At 40.9% G+C, this 19743-nt stretch overlaps 1 protein-coding gene across 7 annotated transcripts in view; it reads left to right on the top strand.

Moving 5' to 3' along the window:
- The window catches only part of SIN3A (SIN3 transcription regulator family member A), a 65178-nt gene extending 46057 nt beyond the window's left edge, over positions 1–19121 (top strand). For all 7 annotated transcript variants that reach the window (XM_057723407.1, XM_057723406.1, XM_057723401.1 and 4 more), the window contains 6 exons: positions 1318–1487; positions 4894–5067; positions 10932–11024; positions 11940–12034; positions 15489–15696; positions 18015–19121. In XM_057723407.1, coding sequence (XP_057579390.1) covers positions 1318–1487; positions 4894–5067; positions 10932–11024; positions 11940–12034; positions 15489–15696; positions 18015–18245 — 971 coding nt within the window. In that variant the 3' untranslated portion in view covers positions 18246–19121. The remainder of the gene's footprint in view (positions 1–1317; positions 1488–4893; positions 5068–10931; positions 11025–11939; positions 12035–15488; positions 15697–18014) is intronic.
- Positions 19122–19743: the final 622 nt, after the last annotated feature.

Below are 19743 nucleotides of genomic sequence, written 5' to 3'. Positions count from 1 at the left end.
CTAATCCTGGCTTGAACATTGACTTCACCTGGTTTGAGCTTGCAGTTGTTCCTGAGTAGTAATGCCAAGCCTCACACTGATCATGGCTCACGTTTGCACTAATAGCACTCATAGCTTTATTCTAACAGGAAAGCGCTTTTCACAGCAGTAGCACGCCCATGGCTCTGCTGTGGATCTGAACAAGTTAGTGTTCTGTAATGAAGCTCAAGCCAATTGCTGCTTTTAAACAGTAACTGTTGTGTTTTTGCTGTCTTGAATGAATCCGTCACACTTCAGATAAATGGAAATGGACTCAGCTTTTGCTCTCAGCCTTTTCCCCCCCAAACTTTACAAAGACGTAACTAAATGTCAAAGACAGAGTTCTTTTTGTATTTTTCTTTTTCATTTTAGTGGACTTTTCATTGAAGTGCAACACATATACAGAAAAGTATACACATTCGAATTGTGTCTCTCAGTGAATTTTTACAAAGCAAACACACCTGATAACCACCCATTTCAAGAAACAGAACATGACCAGTAGTCCCTTCGTGCTGCTGTCTTGAGCGCCCGTGCTGGAGATCGGAGTTGCCTGCTTTTGAGCTTTCTGTACATGGGTCTTATTTTAGTAAGCTAAAGTCAGGGTACTTTTACCTTTCCTTGTGCACTCTGCCAGCTGCACAACGTCTCTGTGACAACGGATAAGATTCCAGCTGGTGGTTGAAGTGATGCATGTGCAGCAAGTACAGATCATTTCATGTAATTTGTGAAGTGCAGTGTTGGGAATCCATTTTTAAACAGGACTTTGACAAATGCAGATCACTTCATTATTCATAGAGGATTTAATTTGCACTCCTGTTCTTCTGTTCCCGAGAGATTTCCCAGTGCTAGAGTGTGGTTCTGTCTGCCTTTCCTCTCCAGCCCTTTATGCTCCGTTGAAATAGCGGTATGAGCAAGTGACCCGTGTGAGGGATGCTCTCTGCAGGCTGCGAGAGCAGGGTCCTCTCTCAGCAGGGAGCCAACAACTTTTTGAAGAAACTTCTTCCCTGGGATATTTTGCTCTCCTGTCACACATAGGCAGGCCATACTGTAACTAAATGTCTTTCTGGCATGGTCAGTCAGAGTGTTAGAAGCTGCTGTTAAAGTTGCAGAGTCACACTCCTTTGAGAGACAGCGCTGGGGGTTGTAGCCACCTGTCAGATCTCATCTCTCTGCAGCAGACTGAATACCTAGGGTTTGTTCTGTCAAGTGATCTTTAGGTCAGCTGTGGGATTGGCCCTGCCTTCTCTTCTGATTTTTTCTTAGCAGGGTAAAGACTCACCTCTCCCATCTCTCCCACAGTGGATGTTGATGTGGAAGATTATTACCCAGCTTTCCTAGACATGGTGCGGAGCCTGCTGGATGGCAACATAGACTCGTCACAGTACGAAGATTCGCTGAGAGAGATGTTCACCATTCACGCCTACATTGCCTTTACCATGGACAAACTCATCCAGAGCATTGTCAGACAGGTGAGGGCATGGTGGAGGCCAGAGCTGGTGAGGGAGAGAGTCCTCACCTAGAGATGGATTCAGGAAAGAGAAAAGGCAAGATTTCTGTTGGGAAAGGAAAGGCAGTTTTCTCATATAATGATGTTTATGCACACATGGATCTGTGGAGGGGAGGGAGAGGTTAATGTGATGTTGGATTTCTCCTATTAACAGAGTGGGAGTACTTCAGCCATATGGTTGACTCCTTTGCTTTGCTCACTGTGTCCTAGTGAGCAAAGCAAAGGAGTCATATCACATTAACCTCTCTCTCCCCTCCACAGAACCCACCTCAGACCTGATGTTTTGCCCCCAGCATTGGTCCTGACCCAACTCCCTGCCCTACCCTCCCAGCTCTTACCTTGGGTACCAGGCGTGAGCTCAGTTTCCTCTTCTGTAGGCGTTGGTAATTCTATCTTCATTTAACATTTGAAGTTCTTTTTACAGGAAGGGTTCATACAACATCTTTTATAATACTCTGTCCACCTCACTCTCTGAGATTCCCTCTGAGTTAGATTTGTAATTGGTTTTGTGGTTTATTCTTGTGGCACCCTGGGAGTTTGTAAATATGTTGTTCTTTACAACAATGATAATTTTATAGGAAATAACGTATAACAGGTTTCCATTCCTTTGCCTTTAGTTCTGAACTTTCGAAGGGATCAGAATCTGTGGTTAGTGCACTACTTTCTTTAAAGTTAAAACTTTTAAAAAGAAAATTCTAATCCTAGAGTCCACGCCACTACTGTGGAAATAAAAGCTTGTTGCTCAGTGCTCTCCTTGGATAAAATATGGACTCCTTCGCAAAGTACTCATGCTTTTGCCTTGAATTTAGAGGGATGCATGGCTCTACACCCCTGTCACAGGATCTACTCAGAGTCAAGGAATAATGCTTCACATAACTGAATCTTGGCACCTTCACAGGAGTTATCAGGCAGAGAGCTGAACGTTGAAGAGGTTATTAGGCCTTCCCTTAAGGGGTCGTTACGGTGACAGACAGAAATCTTTACATGGATACAATCAGCTGTGGTCATAATTTTTGAGAGACTAATGCCTGTTAATGTCCTCTAAATTTATATTAAAGACTCCAGTTACCATCTGCTTATGTTTCTGTTTACAAGTTTGCTGTTGCTGCAGCTAGAAGTGAAGTCTTTCATACTACCAGCACAACTTTAAAAATCCAATACAGCCAGCTTTTTTCTTATAAGCAGTGAAAAACATTGTTTTTTAAAACAATAGATATAATTAGTCCATTTACTAGAAGCACCTGGTTCTATATACGTAGTCAATAATATGTAAGGTCCAATTTTTTTTTTATGGAGACAGGTTTTATCCAGAAATCCAAATGCAGTGTTTTTAAAACATACGCTTATGCTTCTCAGCTTCACTCCTGAATTGGAGGCATAACAGTTCTTACTTTCCTTATCTCCTTTGCTGTTCTCCCACAGTTCATTGCGGACTAGAGGTGGAACATATATTTCTAGGTCAAACCGTATATTTATCTTACTTTTCCAGACTAGTTCAAGAGGAGTTTGTCTTAAGAATACATAATGGGCAGTCTCACAGACATCTAGTGTGGGACTCAAAATATGGCCAGACGATATAGGGATTAGACTGGGAAGATTGATTCTCTCTCTTGCGTGCCTGCTTTCTGGACATCTCCCCCACCCTCATGCTTCTCTCTCCAAATGAACACTCAGCACGTACTCAGGGCTTCTCCAGCCCCCACTCAGGGCTTCTCCAGCGCCCTGAGGCTTTTACTTGCCATGGTAGTGCCTCTGGCCCTGGCATTACCAACGTTTCCATTCCAGGTACTCCTCTGTAAGAAGTCTACCAGATATACTCATTCTGTCATTTCAGTTTAGCAGGAGAGAGAATCTGACCAGCCTGATGTGGGGTTGAGAGTTGCCTAGTTGTCCTTGGATTTATAATGCTGCCCTTTCCAAAGACTAGGAGGGGCCAGATATCCAAGAAGAGGGTGTGGATAGGGAGTCGGTAATGTGGTCTCCTTTAACAGGGAGGTATAAAGAAGTATGTGCATGATATAGACCATGCTTTGGATATACTTTTTTTTAACACTGCTTTTTTGTCTCTTAAACACTGTATTTTAAGCTTTCCCCTGTATTATCAAATTATCATAAGCATTATTTTAATGGTCACATTAAAAGCTGTTGTATGGACTGATTGTAATTTAACCATTTCCAGTTGCTGGCCTTTCTGCTACCATCAGGTCACTCACCCTTCTGACCTTGTACTTTGTCCATTTATCTACAAATATACATACTTGCCATTTAAGACTTTTTTAAATGTTAAAAATAAGTAGTTGTCATAGTTACTAGCACTTCAAAAAGAGTGTATCTTCCTAAAAATAGAATGGCTTAGTGGTTATGAGAATTTTAAAGTAAAATAGACAAATTGATATTGCAATTAACATTTTGCTTTCTTCTTGTATCTGTTTTTCACATTCTCTGGCATTTTAATGGATGAAGTTTCGTTTGAGGGAATTTTTTATTTCACAATAACTGTATCGTCATGACCTATGGGAATGGAATTTCTGAAAGATTCAACTTTTCTCATCATCAGATAGTTTAAGAAGATAGTCACAGAAGTTACCAGTAGTCAGTCGTGATTGACATGTTTTGAAAATGAGTTAATTTACATACAATTTAAATTCTATACTTGTATTATGAGATGTGCAAAAATGGGGGGTTTGTTAGAAAGAATATTGGCCTAGGGTCTGGAAACTTGAATATTAGGCCTAACTCAGCTCTATCAGCTGAGTGCCTGTAACGAATTAATTCAGCAACAACTTCTTCAATGCCTGTTGAGTTTCCGACTTTGTACTAGGGCTGCGAATATAGACATGAATCTTGCTTTCATGGTTCTGGAAGGCCCCTCTCCTCACCTTAGCGCACAGTGTTTTCTTATCGAACATGTGAGTGTATCTCATATCTCAGTGTATTGGGGCGCCCCTCTCCAGCCTGCTTCCCAGGGTAGTTGTGTGGATCAAATGCGAAAATGTGTGAAAGCAAATTGTAAATGCTAAAGAAGTGCCATAAAACTAGGAAGCCATGGAAATTTTCTTTCATGTAAAAAAAATTTTTTTAAAGTTCCTTAGAACTTTAAATAAGCAGCACGTTAATCTGAGTTGCCTGTGGTTTTGCTTTTAAATATATGTGAACGCTTTTCTTATGGACCAGCGATACGGTTGAGATTTTGGCTTGGTTATTCTCTAAGAAAATAAGATAGTGGTTTTGTATGATTAATTTTCTAAAATTATCAACCAAAAAACCTTTTTGAGCTGAGCGATTGGAGCCACCAAAGGAAGGCTGAGTGTATGACAGGGAGAACCATATTTTTGATTCGCTGATGAGTTGCCTTTGCTTGATTCCAGCTGCAGCACATCGTGAGTGATGAGATCTGTGTACAAGTGACTGACCTGTACCTGGCAGAAAACAATAACGGGGCCACTGGAGGCCAGCTGAACACACAGACTTCAAGGAGCCTCCTGGAGTCAACATATCAGCGGAAGGCTGAGCAGCTTATGTCAGATGAGAATTGCTTTAAGGTGAGAGTTACTCATGTAGTCAGGGACCATGCTGATGACAGCGTAAGCTGTTGGGACTCTGTCCACCAGAGCCATACCAGAGTACTATGGCCCAGTGATTCCACTCCTGGAACGTCTTGGAGTTCCTATGAACTCAAAAGGAAGATGTACAAAAAACAAGGAAAAGTAGTCTCTCATGGGCAGTGTGTTTCTTGCCTTTAAAAAAAAATTAGTTCTTATATATGATTTTTATAATTTTGTATTCTTTTCCTCTCTGAACATTTTTAGGGTATTAAATGCTTTGTAAATACTATTATTTAAAAATGTAACCCATGATCATTGTAGAAAAGATAGGAAATGGAGAGAAAAGAAAAACTAGTCACCTACAGTTCTTCCCAGAAGTAATCACTGATGACATTTTCTAAACTTTTCTATGCTTGTATATATTTTGAAAGAGATTATACTGGGCAAAATGTTCTGTGACTTATTTCACTCAATTAACAACACCTCTGGGTCTTCAGCATCTTTTTATGACTACTTGATATTTCATTTTATAGAAAATTATGCCTTTCTAGTTGGACATTTAGGTTGTTTCCAGTTTTCCATCATTATAATAGCTAATTAGAAAAGCAAATAGCTGGCCACAATCTAGGTGTCCAACCGTTTATGGGAATGGTTAATGGCAGCCTATTGTGTGAATGCTAGATGGCGTATTTTGCAGCTCTTAAAAGTTAATTATAAATTATAAAAATACTGAAGCAAATAAAAGGACACAAAATTATGTGTATTATGATTGCATCTGTGTAATAAACATGTATGATTGAACAAGGCCTGTATGTATTAATGTAAGGACAGGTTTAAGTGGACCAGAATAAGGTTTGTAGTTGGCCGAGCACAGAGAGCTAAGCTAAGTAAAAGTTTGACCTTGGTGGGCATGTTCCATGTCCTTTAATGATCTGACCCTCAAAATTGTTCACTTAGTTGTCTACTTCTGCTTTCAGCTGTATCTCTAGTTTCTGATCTGTTACCTGTACTGTTGGCCTAATTTAGAATCAAAGACCTGGAAACGAGTTTCCTAGTTCAGTCACAGATCTGATGTTCTGCTGTCCGAGGACTTTCCCACTACAGAAGAGATTTCCTAAGCCTTTCAGAGTTTTAAATCTATAAATGTTTATTATGAGTTTAGTGTATTTATTTTCATGGTGAACAGAAATACCATCCCCACCTACAGTGAGTTAACAGTGTATTAAATTGTGTAGTGAGGGCCTATTAAGGAATGGGTACACTCACCCTGTAGATAAGAATAGTTGTCAGAATAGCAGAGGGACTAGCAGGAACAGAAGGCTTGGTAACCAGGAAAACTGTGTCATCACAGTGACCTTTTTCTTTAAAATGTTTACATAGAGAATAAAAGTCCATAGTATTAGCATTAAGCTAAGTATAAGCAGCCCTTCAAATCCCCTGCCCAGTCCCACCTCCAGCCTCCTCTCCCTTTAATTTTTTGTATGCATATTCTACAGTGCTTTTTAAAATCGGGCATGTTTAGCTCTCTGTATATCCATTCAGACCCTTTTCTATGCATGTACATATATCGATATATATATGTTTATGTAGAAATATATGATTAGATATAGATTAGACTGCATATTTTACATCTTGCTTTTTTTCCCCACTTAATATGTCTTAGAATTTGCTCTGTTTTGGTTTATATAAATCCAGCTCATTCTTTTCAACTGCTGTGTCATACGTAATAGTTTGAATGTACCATAGTTTTTTGTGGTTTTTGTTTGCTTGTTTTGGGGGTTTCTTTTTGGCCACATCGCACGGCTTGTGGGATATTAGTTCCCCAATCGGGGATGGAACCCGGACCCCCAGCAGTGAAAGCGCCAAGTGCTTAACCACTGGACTGCCGAGGAATTCCCTGTACCATAGTTTTATTTATTTATTTAATGGAGGAGAAAGAAAGAGTGGCTTTATTTCTTTGCCAGGCAGATATACCATAGTTTAAAAAAAAATCATTCCCTTATGGGTGAACATTTTAAACTATTTGCATTTTTTACTATCTCAAGCAGTGCTTCATTGAATAGCATTTTGTTGTGTTTGTATCCCTGTGTGCATGTGGTAGTGTTTGTGTATTATCAGACTTATTTTTGACAATTAGATGATTAGAAAAATATTTTAATTCACATTTCCCTGTTTCCTCCTGTTACCCATTTTTCTCTTCTGTGTGTTGCTTACTTGTATCCTTCACCTTTTGCAGGGAAGAGGGGTTGTAGTTCTTTTTATGTACTTTTTCAAATATGATTTTCTTTGTCATGATTTCTCTGAAATTGATTGGTCCTCCCCATGTTCTGTCCTTAAGTGCCCAGCTGAATGTCACTTCAGTGACGTGACATCTTGCTCATCTTGCTGAGGGGGAAATAACATATTGGCCGTGTTTCTAGAATAGTTCCTGTGTAGTTATTTTGTTGTGATGTAAATGTAGCTGTTTGTATTCCTTTTCCTTTACTAAATTGAGCTCTCCAAGCAAAAAACCGTGTTCTCTTTTGAGTGTACCCCTGCCTGATAAATGGCAAACATGCAGTGAATGACTATGTGTTAGTTGCATGAAGTTGAATTGACAAAGGAGGTATGTATTGGTTGGCCAAAAAGTTCATTCAGTTAGTGAATACATTGTTCAGTAAAATTCTTGGTGAAAATGAAAAATGTGTCTTTTTACTTCAAACCAAATGAACTTTTTGGCCAACGCAATAGGCAGGGCGGGGGTTCCAAATGGTAGAGGATCTTCACAGCCATAATAAATAAAAGGTGTGAATTTTGTTGTGGTTGGTGAGCAGTGAAGCATTTTTAAAGACTAAATATCCCACTGGATTTGAGCTTTCAGGAAGATTAGTAGCACTGAGTAAGGAGGAGGGGAGGAATCTGAGTCATTTTTACAACTGGAGGCAGTTACCAGATTTGGGTGATGGATGTGGGCAGTCTAATAATAAAGCTAGTCGAGACCTGGAGAGTGGTTGCAGAGGTCAGAGAGCTGGGGTGAACACGTGGTAAAGGACCTAACCAGACAGGTGTCAGACAGGTGAGGAGCCTGTTGAGGTGAAATTGAGTGCCGTTTTAGGCATGTAGAGGAGACTGTCTTCTCAGTATTACTTTGAAGGGTGGTTTCCTTATAGCAGTGGGACATATCTTGACACTCTAGGTCATTCATCCTAAATCCAGGGGGGTTTAGAAAACTCCTAGGAGCAGTTTTTTTCAAATCTATTTTGGAAGTAAGTATGTATTTGTATGTGCATGTGTTATGTTCTTGTCGCTTTTTAAACTTTACTAGCAAATAGGAATTTTTTTTTCCTTTTGGCTCTGTATTGAAATATAATTGCTTTACACTCTTGTACCAGTTTTTGAGGTACACGAAAGTCAATCAGCTGTATTTATACACATATCCCCATATTCCCCCCCCTCCCTCCACTCCCCCCCCCCCCCATCCTGGCCCTCTAAGGCATCACCCATCATCAAGTTGATTTCCATTTGTTATAGAGCAACTTCCTGCTGGCTATCTATTTTACAGTTGGTAGTATATATATGTCTATGCTACTCTCTCACTTCGTCCCAGCTTCCCCTTCGCCCCCTGCCCCCTCAACCCCGTGTCCTCCAGTCAATTCTCTGCATCTGCATCTTTATTCTTGTCTTGTCACTGGGTTCATCAGTACCTTTTTTTTTTTTAGATTCCGTGTATATGAGTTAGCATGCAGTATTTCTTTTTCTCTTTCTGGCTTACTTCACTCTATATGACAGACTCTAGGTCTATCCACCTCATTACATATAGCTCCGTTTCATTCCTTTTTATAGCTGAGTAATATTCCATTGTATATATGTGCCACATCTTCTTTATCCATTCATCTGTTGATGGGCATTTAGGTTGCTTCCATGTCCTGGCTATTGTAAATAGTGCTGCAGTGAACATTATGCTACTTGTTTCTTTTTGGATTATGGTTTTCTCTGGGTATATGCCCAGTAGTGGGTTTACTGGATCATATGGTAGTTCTATTTTTAGTTTTTTAAGGAACCTCCAAACTGTTTTCCATAGTGGCTGTACCAGCTTACATTCCCACCAGCTGTGCAGGAGAGTTCCCTTTTCTCCACACCCTCTCCAACATTTGTTGTTTCCAGATTTTGTGATGATGGCCATTCTGATCGGTGTGAGGTGATACCTCATTGTGGCTTTGACTTGCATTTCTCTGATGATTAGTGATACTGAGCATCTTTTCATGTGTTTGTTGGCCTTCTGTATGTCTTCTTTGGAGAAACGTCTATTTAGGTCTTCCACCCATTTGTGGATTGGGTTATTTGCTTTTTTGGTATTAAGCTGCATGAGCTGCTTGTATAATTTGGAGATTAATCCTTTGTCCGTTGCTTCGTTGGCAAGTATTTTCTCCCATTCTGAGGGTTGTCTTCTTGTCTTGCTTATGGTTTCTTTCGCTGTGCAAAAGCTTTTAAATTTCATGAGGTCCCATTTGTTTATTCTTGATTTTATTTCCATGATTCTAGGAGGTGGGTCAAAAAGGATCTTGCTTTGATGTGTGTCATAGAGTGTTCTGCCTATGTTTTCCTCTAGGAGTTTTATCGTGTCTGGCCTTACATTTGGGTCTTTAATCCATTTTGAGTTTATTTTTGTGTATGCTGTTAGGAAGTGTTCTAATTTCATTCTTTTACATGTAGCTGTCCAATTTTCCCAGCACCACTATTGAAGAGGCTGTCTTTTTTTCCATTGTATATTCTTACCTCCTTTGTCAAAGATAAGGTGCCCATGTGTGCTTGGGCTCACCTCTGAGTTCTCTATTTTGTTCCATTGGATCTTCCTTTCTATTTTTGTGCCAGTACCATGCTGTCTTGATCACTGTGGTCTTGTAGTATAGTTTGAAGTCAGGAAGCCTAATTCCACCAACTCCACAAATAGGAATTTTTAAAGCTTCTCCAGAAGAACTGTGAACCAGAACTGGTGTCTGGGCCTGTTTGCTTACTGACTAGCTGTGTGTCCTTGAGAAATCAGAACTCTGATTTTTGGGTTTTTCACTATGTAAGATAAAGAATGTTGAAATAAATGATTCTCAAGCTTTCTTCTAATCTCTGATCTTCACCATGTGATTCCAATAGTGATTTTGTTTGCAGCAAGCCCTTTGGACAAGGGCATTGAGAATCCTGGGATTTCAAAAGGAGAGATCTATGTGCCATCACCGGTTGATACCTCTTTCATGCAAAACATGACTTGGTTTTGCCTCTATCAGTGTATTGCTTTTAAATATGAATTTTAAAAAATCACTCAAATAATATTAGCAGAACTCAGAATTTCAGATATGATTGGTACCAATCACAACAGATCACTTATGTTGACGTGTTGTGTTCCTTACCTCATGGTATGTGTGATTTCTTGGTAGTCTTTATTGTGGTGGAAATGTGATTACTGCTCTGTGTTTGATGTTTTCCACTTCACTTTGGTATGAGAAGTTTCCTTTTTTTCTTTAAACACTGTAGACTTGTTTACATCTTTGTGTTAAGTCCCGTAAATTGGGATTACCAAGTGAAATGGCATTGACATTTTACGGTTCTGACTTCTGAGCGCTCTTTCTGACGTTGATTACTGTTTTAGCTAATTCAAGAAGTATGAAGCATGAAATGGCACTTCTTGCTCTAACATTTCATTTTGCTGGTAGCAAGATTGGATCTTTGCCTTTTTATCACCTCCTAAGCTTTTGAGTGTCTTCCTCATCTCTTCAGTTGGAAGAAAATTTTTTTTATACCTTTATTGCCTCCCCACCTCTCAACCCTTGAGAATCCAGTTACAGCTTTGGAGATGGTCTTTGGTTTACACTCAGGTTTCTTATTTGCAGCTTATGTTCATTCAGAGCCAAGGCCAGGTTCAGCTGACCATCGAGCTTCTGGACACGGAAGAGGAGAACTCGGATGACCCTGTAGAAGCAGAGGTATGGATGAGTATACTTCAGAAACTGTGCTGAGAGTATATCACGCTCTGAGAGTCTGCCCAGTGACTGTCTTCTAGAAGCCCAGCCAGTGTTAGCTGGTTTAAGGGCCAGGACCTGATGCTTAAAGTACAGGCCATTTCAGTCATGTCTTCAGTTGAGAGAAGGACTGCCTGGTGGTAGATATTTAGGATTGAGGGCAGTCTCATCAGGCTTTCAGTAAACCTCTCCTCTTGAGGAAATCTCATGGCTGGCAGCTTTCTTGTTTTTCTCCTAATGCATAAGAAACAGCAAATGAGGTGCCATCTGCCCGGTGTCATCTTGACTCTTTGTGTTGTGTTTACTTTTTTATTGGGATAAATGGAGCCAGGAGTTCTCAACCCCCAGAGTAGACCGTCTGTTGGTTATCATAACTGGGTCTAGCAGGTAATATTAATGAGAGGTGCAAGCCACGTGTATGATGTTGAGGGCATATGGAGGGGCGGAGTCTATTGTTTTACGTGGATATTGGCTCATGGTTGCCAAATCTTAAATTTTTTAAAAACAGAGATGCCACAGATTCAGATTTTAATGTGAAAGATACTGATTTTCAAACATCTGCCACTATACATTTTGTTCTTTAACAAAACCCTCTGTGGGGAAATAAAACTTGTTAGTGAGCCAGCTTCTAACCATTTATGACTTCTGGTAACTCTTAAGTATCTCAGAGAAACTTTAGGTTTTGCATTCTCGCAGATTTTTTTAAGCTGTGTTTCAATACCAAGTAGCAAGCATGTCATTATGGAAAGAGATTTTTTTGATCTTGAAACGTAAGTGTTTCAGACATTTTAGTCATAGAATTTGCTAGACAACCTGATGAGGTTGGAGTTCAGTTCTTGTGCTCTCTCCCCACCCCCATTTTGTGTTTACAAATCCTAGCGCTGGTCAGACTATGTGGAGCGATACATGAATTCTGATACTACCTCTCCTGAGCTTCGTGAGCATCTGGCACGGAAACCAGTATTTCTCCCACGGTGAGTGACCAAGTCAGGTATCCACAGCATAACACATATGCACGGTCCCGGAATGAGGACTTAGGTGACCTTCAGGTTCTTGGTTTTCACTTATCCTGTTTTTTGTCTGCTGAGGATGCCACCTCAAGGTTTGTATGGCTTTTGCACCATGAGCTTACCTGGAGCGTGTATCAGAGCATTGGGGAGGTGAGAGTTTTAGGAATCGGCAGTAACGTCCCTTTAGGAACGTGTGTGAAAGTGTCCAAGGTTTGATGCTTCACTCAGAGGACTCACAGCACTCGGCATGTCGGCTTACCCACAGTGACTATGTCTTGTAGTGAGAGGATACAAAGCTAAATCAGCAGAAGGGGGAGACGCCTGTGACGAAATCAGAGGAGGCCAGGCGCAAGCTTCTAAGAGTCTGTGACTTCCTTTGGAGTCATGAGGACACAATTCCTCCAGCAGCAAATTATGACAATATGTTTGAAGTGCTGACCACCAGAGAAGCTCATTGGAAACTTGCTGCTGGGATTTTTTTTTTATTGGGTGCTAGTCCTGTAGGCACCCTCTGCCTAGCTTGTACCAAAATTCCAAACTTCCAGAAAGAAAGCAGGTTTTGAGCATAAACCATTTATTTTGTACAAACAGTTTAGGTACAGTGAGGCACTCTTACCATTCAGGGGTTGGTGGAAATGCCCCCAATATCCAAGATCCCAGAACCCAGCCAAGGGGCAACCTTATAAGTAGGGTTTTCAAAGGATAGCAGCCTTAGGCCTGCTATGTTAACTCTCTTCATAGAATTCCTAAAATTTCCTCCCCATATGTGGGTAAATTGTGTGCTGGATCTCTATCTGAGGACAAAAACAGAGTTTCAGAAGTAGAAAATAGGTTTTGCTGTAATAGAGTGGCTTTCTTCCTTCCCCAAAGTTTGGAAATTGAAATCTCATGTCTTACATTCCCAGAAAGGTATTATCCCAGTATTATTAGTCTTAGTCCTAATTGGGACATGGAAAGGGGTGTGAACAGAAGGGCCTTGCCAGCTTCTGCCATTCATTGAGTCATTCAGCAGACTTCAAGCAGCTGCTATGTGCCAGGCCCTTTTCTCAACAAAACAGATTTAGTCTTGATGCTTATAAAACAGTACAAATAAACATAACATATATTTCTCACCAGATTGGCAAAATTCTTAAAAGATTTGTAATCTGTGTTGCAGAGGGCATGGGGAATAGGGGAGGCACTTTTGTATAGTGTGGGGGGAAATATTGATAAAATCATTCTGGGGTCAGAGCACTTAAAATGTATAGGACTTTACCCTGGAACTTTGGTTTTTAATAATTTGCCTTACAGCTATTACAGCTGAGTATCTTTCTCAGTCTTTTTGTCCTTGATACCCTTTTGCTCTTAGAGATTGAATAGCCCAAAAAACTTTTGTTTATGTGGATTATATCTAGTAATATTTACCACATTAGAAATTAAAACTGAAAAATGTGTAATATGTTTATGAATTCATTAAAAACAATACTAAATGCATTCTATGTTATAAATAATTTTTAATGAAAAGCTACTTCAAAACAACAAATTTGTGAGAAGAGTGGCGTTACTTTACATTTTCGTAAATCTGTTTCATGTCTGGCTTAATAGAACAGCTGGATTCTCATATCTGCTTCTATATTCAGTCTGTTGCACTATTTTGTTTGGTGGAAATACATGAAGAAAATCTGGCCTTACTGAAAAATGTAGCTGGAAAAAGAAGTATTTCCATATCCTTTCAGATAATTGTGGATATTCTTTGATATAACAAAACTCTCCAAGTAGTAGTTTCTTAAAGGTTAGTTGCAGCATCAGTGAAAATATCAGTGAGCTTTTCATGTAGTTATGTCAAAAATCCATTGGTTTATCTTGTACTCTGAATTTTTTTATGCATGGTTTTATAACCTCATGCAATGGGTTATTTAGAAAATATTAATTCAGTAAGTTATGGAGATCTACCAAATGTTGACACGTTTTCATTTTACAATATTCTTCCCACGCCCCTCTCCCCCCCCAAAAAAAATAACAAACCAAACCCACATTTATTAATGTTGCCATTGACCTCATCAGTCACATCTTTAAGTAGTGGGAAGCTGTCACATCTCATGTCTGGCCAGTACCAGTTTAGCAAAATTCAAAGTTGTACTAGAAAGCTTAAATTTTATCATTTACAACAAATGTGCTCAGTTGTTTTCCTTGAAGTACCAGACTCCCTTGTTCTTTTTTGAGAAAATACCTGCCAAATACCCCAGACTGGCTAGTCAGCTATTCTTTCAGGTAAAAATGGTGAACCATTTGCAACTCAAGTGGTGCTCAAGTGCTTTCCTTCATGAATTCCATTTATTTTGGCACACAAAGGTGCTTTATGTGTAGCACCTGTTTCATCACCCAGCACATTAAAAAGATGTGAACTAAAGGGACAGGATTTATCAGTAATAAGAAATGTTACTGCTTCATCAAGGACATTCTTAAGTCAGACCAGCTTTCCTTTTTTAATTGCCAGTGCGTGGTCAGAGAAGAGTACAAAGATATCTAAGGACAGGTTGGTGCTATCACCAGCTTTTTTTTTTTTTAATAGTCATTATTGTTGCACTACCAATGCTAATGTTAATACTGTTTTTGTTTGTTTTGTTTTGTTTTTAAAAAAGAAAGACAAATAATGTTTTAGTATTATTATAAAAACAGTTTTGATCTCACAACTTCCTAAAAGGGGTCTTGGGGGCCCTTTTGGTCTTTGGACCAAAGAACTGCTGTCCTATGGAAATGTATATACACAAAGATATTCACTGAAGCAATATTTTTAATAGCAGAGTATAAGAAACAGTAGAATTGTCTAGCTGACAACCTTTCTCTGCTTGTTGTTGGAGGGAATTAAGCTCTAAATACCTGCCAAGGCGTCCACTGACATGAATGATCTTTTTTCCTAGATATGTAGAATAGCCCTAGTTATGTACCATCTATGGGAGAACTGAAAAAACAGACATTTAAATAATTTTCTGTGGTCTGTTGTTCAGATGAAGAACGCTGATTGATTCCTGTTAAGGAATTATTAATGTAAGACATTCCTCTGTAGCAGTTAAAGAGAGTGACACAAATCTATGTGTAGTGAACTGAACAAATCTTCATGACATTAAGTTGAAAAATTGAGAGAGACCTAGAAGATTTTAAATCGAATCTGCTCACAGTGGCTACCTCTGCCCAGCCAAGTGGGATTTTGAGAATTGGGGTAAGGGGTAGTTGGCAATTTCTACTTTTTATTCTGTGTATCACTGGAGTTGAAAAACAATTTTTTTAAACAATGAAACCGCTGAACATTTTTAAAATGTATGCAGTTAACATTGTGGTAAGTTCTGTGACGGCACATGAGAAAGGAAAAGCCTGGGGCCGGCCACGGGAATCTGCATCTGGAGGAGCTCTCATCCTGCAGGGCTTTGTTGCTTCGTAGGAATCTGCGGCGGATCCGCAAGTGTCAACGTGGCCGAGAACAGCAGGAAAAGGAAGGGAAGGAAGGAAACAGCAAGAAGGCCATGGAGAATGCGGATAGCCTAGATAAGCTGGAGTGTAGATTCAAGTTGAATTCCTATAAGATGGTGTATGTGATTAAGTCGGAGGACTACATGTATCGGAGGACTGCCTTGCTCCGAGCTCATCAGGTGAGAACCAGTAACTGGAATTTCTCCACACTTCTCCCCCCTCAGCCGGGACCAGGCCTGCCCCAGAGGCTTCTGGTTGTTTCTCTCCCTTTGTGAAAATCTCTTGAATTTGAGAATTGTTGAGTAAGGATGCCATAACAAAGTACCTCAGGCTGCGTGGCTTAAACAACAGAAATTTATTGTCTTAGAGTTCTTGAGGGTGGAAGTCCAAGGTCGAAGTGTTGGCAGAGTTGCTTCTAATCTTCTGAGGGCCGTGAGGGAAAAATCTATTCCTTGCCTTTCCTAGCCTCTGGTGGTTTGCTGGCAATCACTGGCATCGCTTGGCTTGCATGTTTCTGCCTTCGTTTTTACGGGGCATTCTCCCTGTGTGCGTGTCTGTGTCCAAATTTCCCCTTTTTAAAGAATGCCAGCCATATTGCATTATGGGTCCACCCTACAACGGTATGAGTTCACCTTAACTAATTACATCTGCAACAACCTTATTTCCAAATGAGGTCACATTCTGAAGGGTGGAAGCTAGGATTTCAGCAGGTGAATTTGTGTGGACACAATTCAGTCGATAACAGCTGGTGGCACCTTCCAGTGAAGCTACCCCTAACATTTACATTTCAGGTAGTATTGCTTGTACAAATCCTGTCTGTTTTCACATGCTACCTCAATTGTGAAAGTCCTAGTGCAGTTATGTACCAGGTATTGTGCCAGGCCCTGGGACTACAGCCTTGAGGTAGAGTGGGGATGTGCACTACCAAGGAAAGAGACTTGGTGAAATGATCAAGGGTAACTGGCAGGCAGGGCCCTGCTTTTGTTGGGGAAGACCTCCCTAAGCAGGTGATCTTGAGGCCTGAACAATGGCAGGGATCCAACCTGGTGCAGAGTTGGGGATTGGCACTTTCTAGGCAAAGGAAACAAGCAAGCACAAGGCTGGAGGGAGGAAAGGCCTTGGCGTGTTCAAGAAACTAAAAACATCAGTGTGGCTTGAGCCATGGGGAAAGTGGAATGCATGAAGTTGGAAAGGTGGGCAGAGGCTACATTACTTATTCTCATACGGCATGGTTTGGATTTTGCTTGGGGTACACTGAGACATCATTGACAAAGATGGAGACTGATGGGAGTGAGTGAGGGCACCAAGTTGGAAGGGCAGAGACCACTTAAAGACTGCTGTCATCCATATGGGATGTGATGGCTGCCCAGACTACCAGGGTTGTAGAGGAATTATAATTAGATTGGAGGGACTTCCCTGGTGGTCCAGTGGTTAAGACTCCATGCTTCCAATGCACAAGGTTTGGGTTCAATCCGGGTTGGCAAACTAGGATCCCATATGCAGTGTTAGCACGGCCAAAAAGAAAAAACAAAAACAAGACAGATTGGAGATAGCATTGTCAGGATGTGGTAATGATTGGATGTGGGAAGGTTAAAAGAAAGGGGAACATTAAGGGTGTTGCCTGGTGGTTTTTGTTTTTTGGTTTTCTTTCTTTGCTTATTTTGCTTGAGTGAATGGAAAGTTTAGGGGTACACCTGTTAACAGGAAGGAGTTACCAGGTTTGGGAGGCAGATCAAAGGACTGCAGAACATTCAAGTGGGAACCATAGGGTGGGCGATTTAATGTACTTCTCTCTTGGTGCTGTGTGTTGCACGTCTGCATGTTTCTGATTTAAGTGATTTGGGGAGCTGGGCAACACCTAATTCATCCTTGTATTCCCTTCTCTGCCTTGCTTGTGGGCACCAATAAATATTTACCGCATGTATAGGTAGGAACAAAAACCTCCACTGAAGATCTGCTATGCCCAGCTCTCTGCTGGGCAGGGCGGCATAATATCGGGAAGGGAGAGTGGGTTTTAAGCCCTTTGCCTTGCACTGTCTTTCTTAGAAGTGGATTGCCGTGCTGACAGAAATGACCAATGCCCTCAACTCATTGTCTCACTCAGGGTACATTAGAATCAGCTGGGTTGCTGGTTTGACCATGCAGATTGATGGAAACAAGGAACTCTATATGTGTTTTTATGAAGCCCTCCCCCGCACCACCATGTGATGGTGATGCAGGCTGAAATCGAGAGGCGCTGGGCTGGTTCTGCCCAGACCGTGTGTGCATTTCTTTGGGGGCTTTATGAGTTCCAACTCCTTATGTGTTCTAGGTTCTTCATCTCTTTCAATTTTCTTCCTTAAACAGACTCTTTTTTTTTTTTTAAACTTAGTGGTATCAGTAACTTGAGCCCACGTCTTTTCTCTGCCACTTTAGGAGAAAATTAGGCTTTGTATTTGAAGGGTTTTTAGTCCTATTTCATGGGTTGTTTTTTTTTTTTCTTTGTTCAATTTCGCAGTCCCATGAGCGTGTAAGCAAGCGGCTACACCAGAGGTTCCAAGCCTGGGTAGATAAATGGACCAAGGAGCACGTGCCCCGGGAAATGGCCGCGGAGACCAGCAGGTGGCTCATGGGAGAGGGGCTGGAGGGCCTGGTGCCCTGCGCCACCACCTGTGACACAGAGACCCTGCACTTTGTGAGCATTAACAAGTACCGTGTCAAATATGGCACCGCGTTCAAAGCCCCATAACTGCAGAGCCAGAGCAGATGACTTGAGGGGGGTGTGTGTGGGGGGACACGTGTACTCGCACACACTGAAGAAACAAGGAAGATGCCTTTCAAGCCTCACTGGGCCTCTCTGGGACACGGCCACCTGATCTGTGTGTGGCTGGTGCAACCTGGCACCAAGTGGGCTACATATACAGAACGTGGATACCTTACAAAGCCGGAGCTGGACCTTTTCCCGAGGGTTTTGGGTATTAGCCTGCCCTGAGGGGAAGAAATCCATGCAAGCACAGGGACATGCAGCTTGCTTGCACACACCAGCAGAGCTAAGACTGGAGCCTCCTGGGGCCCGACCTTCAGTGAGGGAACTGGATGCTGTTCACACCTTGATTGGATGGGCGAGCATTGACTGACAGACTGGGGAGAAAGACTCAGTGCTTAGGTGGATTGTAACTCTGATGGTCACTGCTCCTTTCCTCTCCCCCTCCCCCCAAAAGCAAAAAAAACTGGATTGGATTTTTTTTTTTTCCTGGTCACTTGAGCACATCTAGATCACCCATTAGATTTTCTCTGGGACCTGCAGTTTGGCTTTGGGATTGATCATCTTGTGGATTTGATTCCTGACGAATCCCTTGCTGCCCACCCTTTATCCTCTTCTCTGGTTCTCAACCTCAACAAGTTCAAATCAGTCGTCCTTTTTAGCTCCCGTGGAACTGTTTTGTACCTGCTTCTTTACTAGTCTACCCTAGTGCCATCCACCAGCTTTACTCACACTCTCACACACACACACACACACACAATTTTAACTTGGTTTTTTTTTTCTTTTTTTCTTTTTCTTTTGTAAATAATGTACATACTGTCAATTTTTTTATTAAAAGAAATATGCTTTGATGTGCTAGCATAACTGCTCTAGCTTCTTGTGTACCATAGTTCTACGTGGCTTCAGATTTAGTACCTATGAACAGATGTACAAGACATTTATTACACTTTTTACCAAAGGGAGTTACCGTTGTAGTACTTTTGTGTAAAACTTGTCTTCCCCCTTGCCCCAACTTTTTTTTTTTTGTTTTTTTGTAAATAAAGCTTGGTTCTTACTTAAGGAATAAACTTTCAACCCAAGTCCCTTGTCCTCACCAGAGAGCTGCTGTGAAGCAGGGATTTGGGCTTTAATTCCTTATCTATGGCACAAACAGGATTTTGCTTTAAATAGTTAGCAGTCAGTTGTACTTGTCCCAAATCAAAATATCTTAAATTTTTAAAATAGAATTATTCGTTCTTTTAGTACATATATTCCCCCCCCCCCCCCTTATTTCAGCTGTTTGGAAATATTTTATATTTGGGTAAGTCATGCAGCTATGTAGTTTGTACTTATCTGTATTTTTTCTTATCCTTATTGGAAATGGGAGTGAACAGCTTAAATACCAAACCAGTGTTTGAAAGAAGTGTGTACAAGAGTGTGTGGTGTAAATTGGGTTGGGAGGGAGAAGATTTGATACATTTCATTAGCAACTGCAAATGGAATA

The sequence above is a fragment of the Hippopotamus amphibius genome, chromosome 2, assembly GCF_030028045.1.
Source record: "Hippopotamus amphibius kiboko isolate mHipAmp2 chromosome 2, mHipAmp2.hap2, whole genome shotgun sequence".
Taxonomy (NCBI): domain Eukaryota; kingdom Metazoa; phylum Chordata; class Mammalia; order Artiodactyla; family Hippopotamidae; genus Hippopotamus; species Hippopotamus amphibius.
This window is presented reverse-complemented; position numbering and strand designations above follow the sequence as displayed.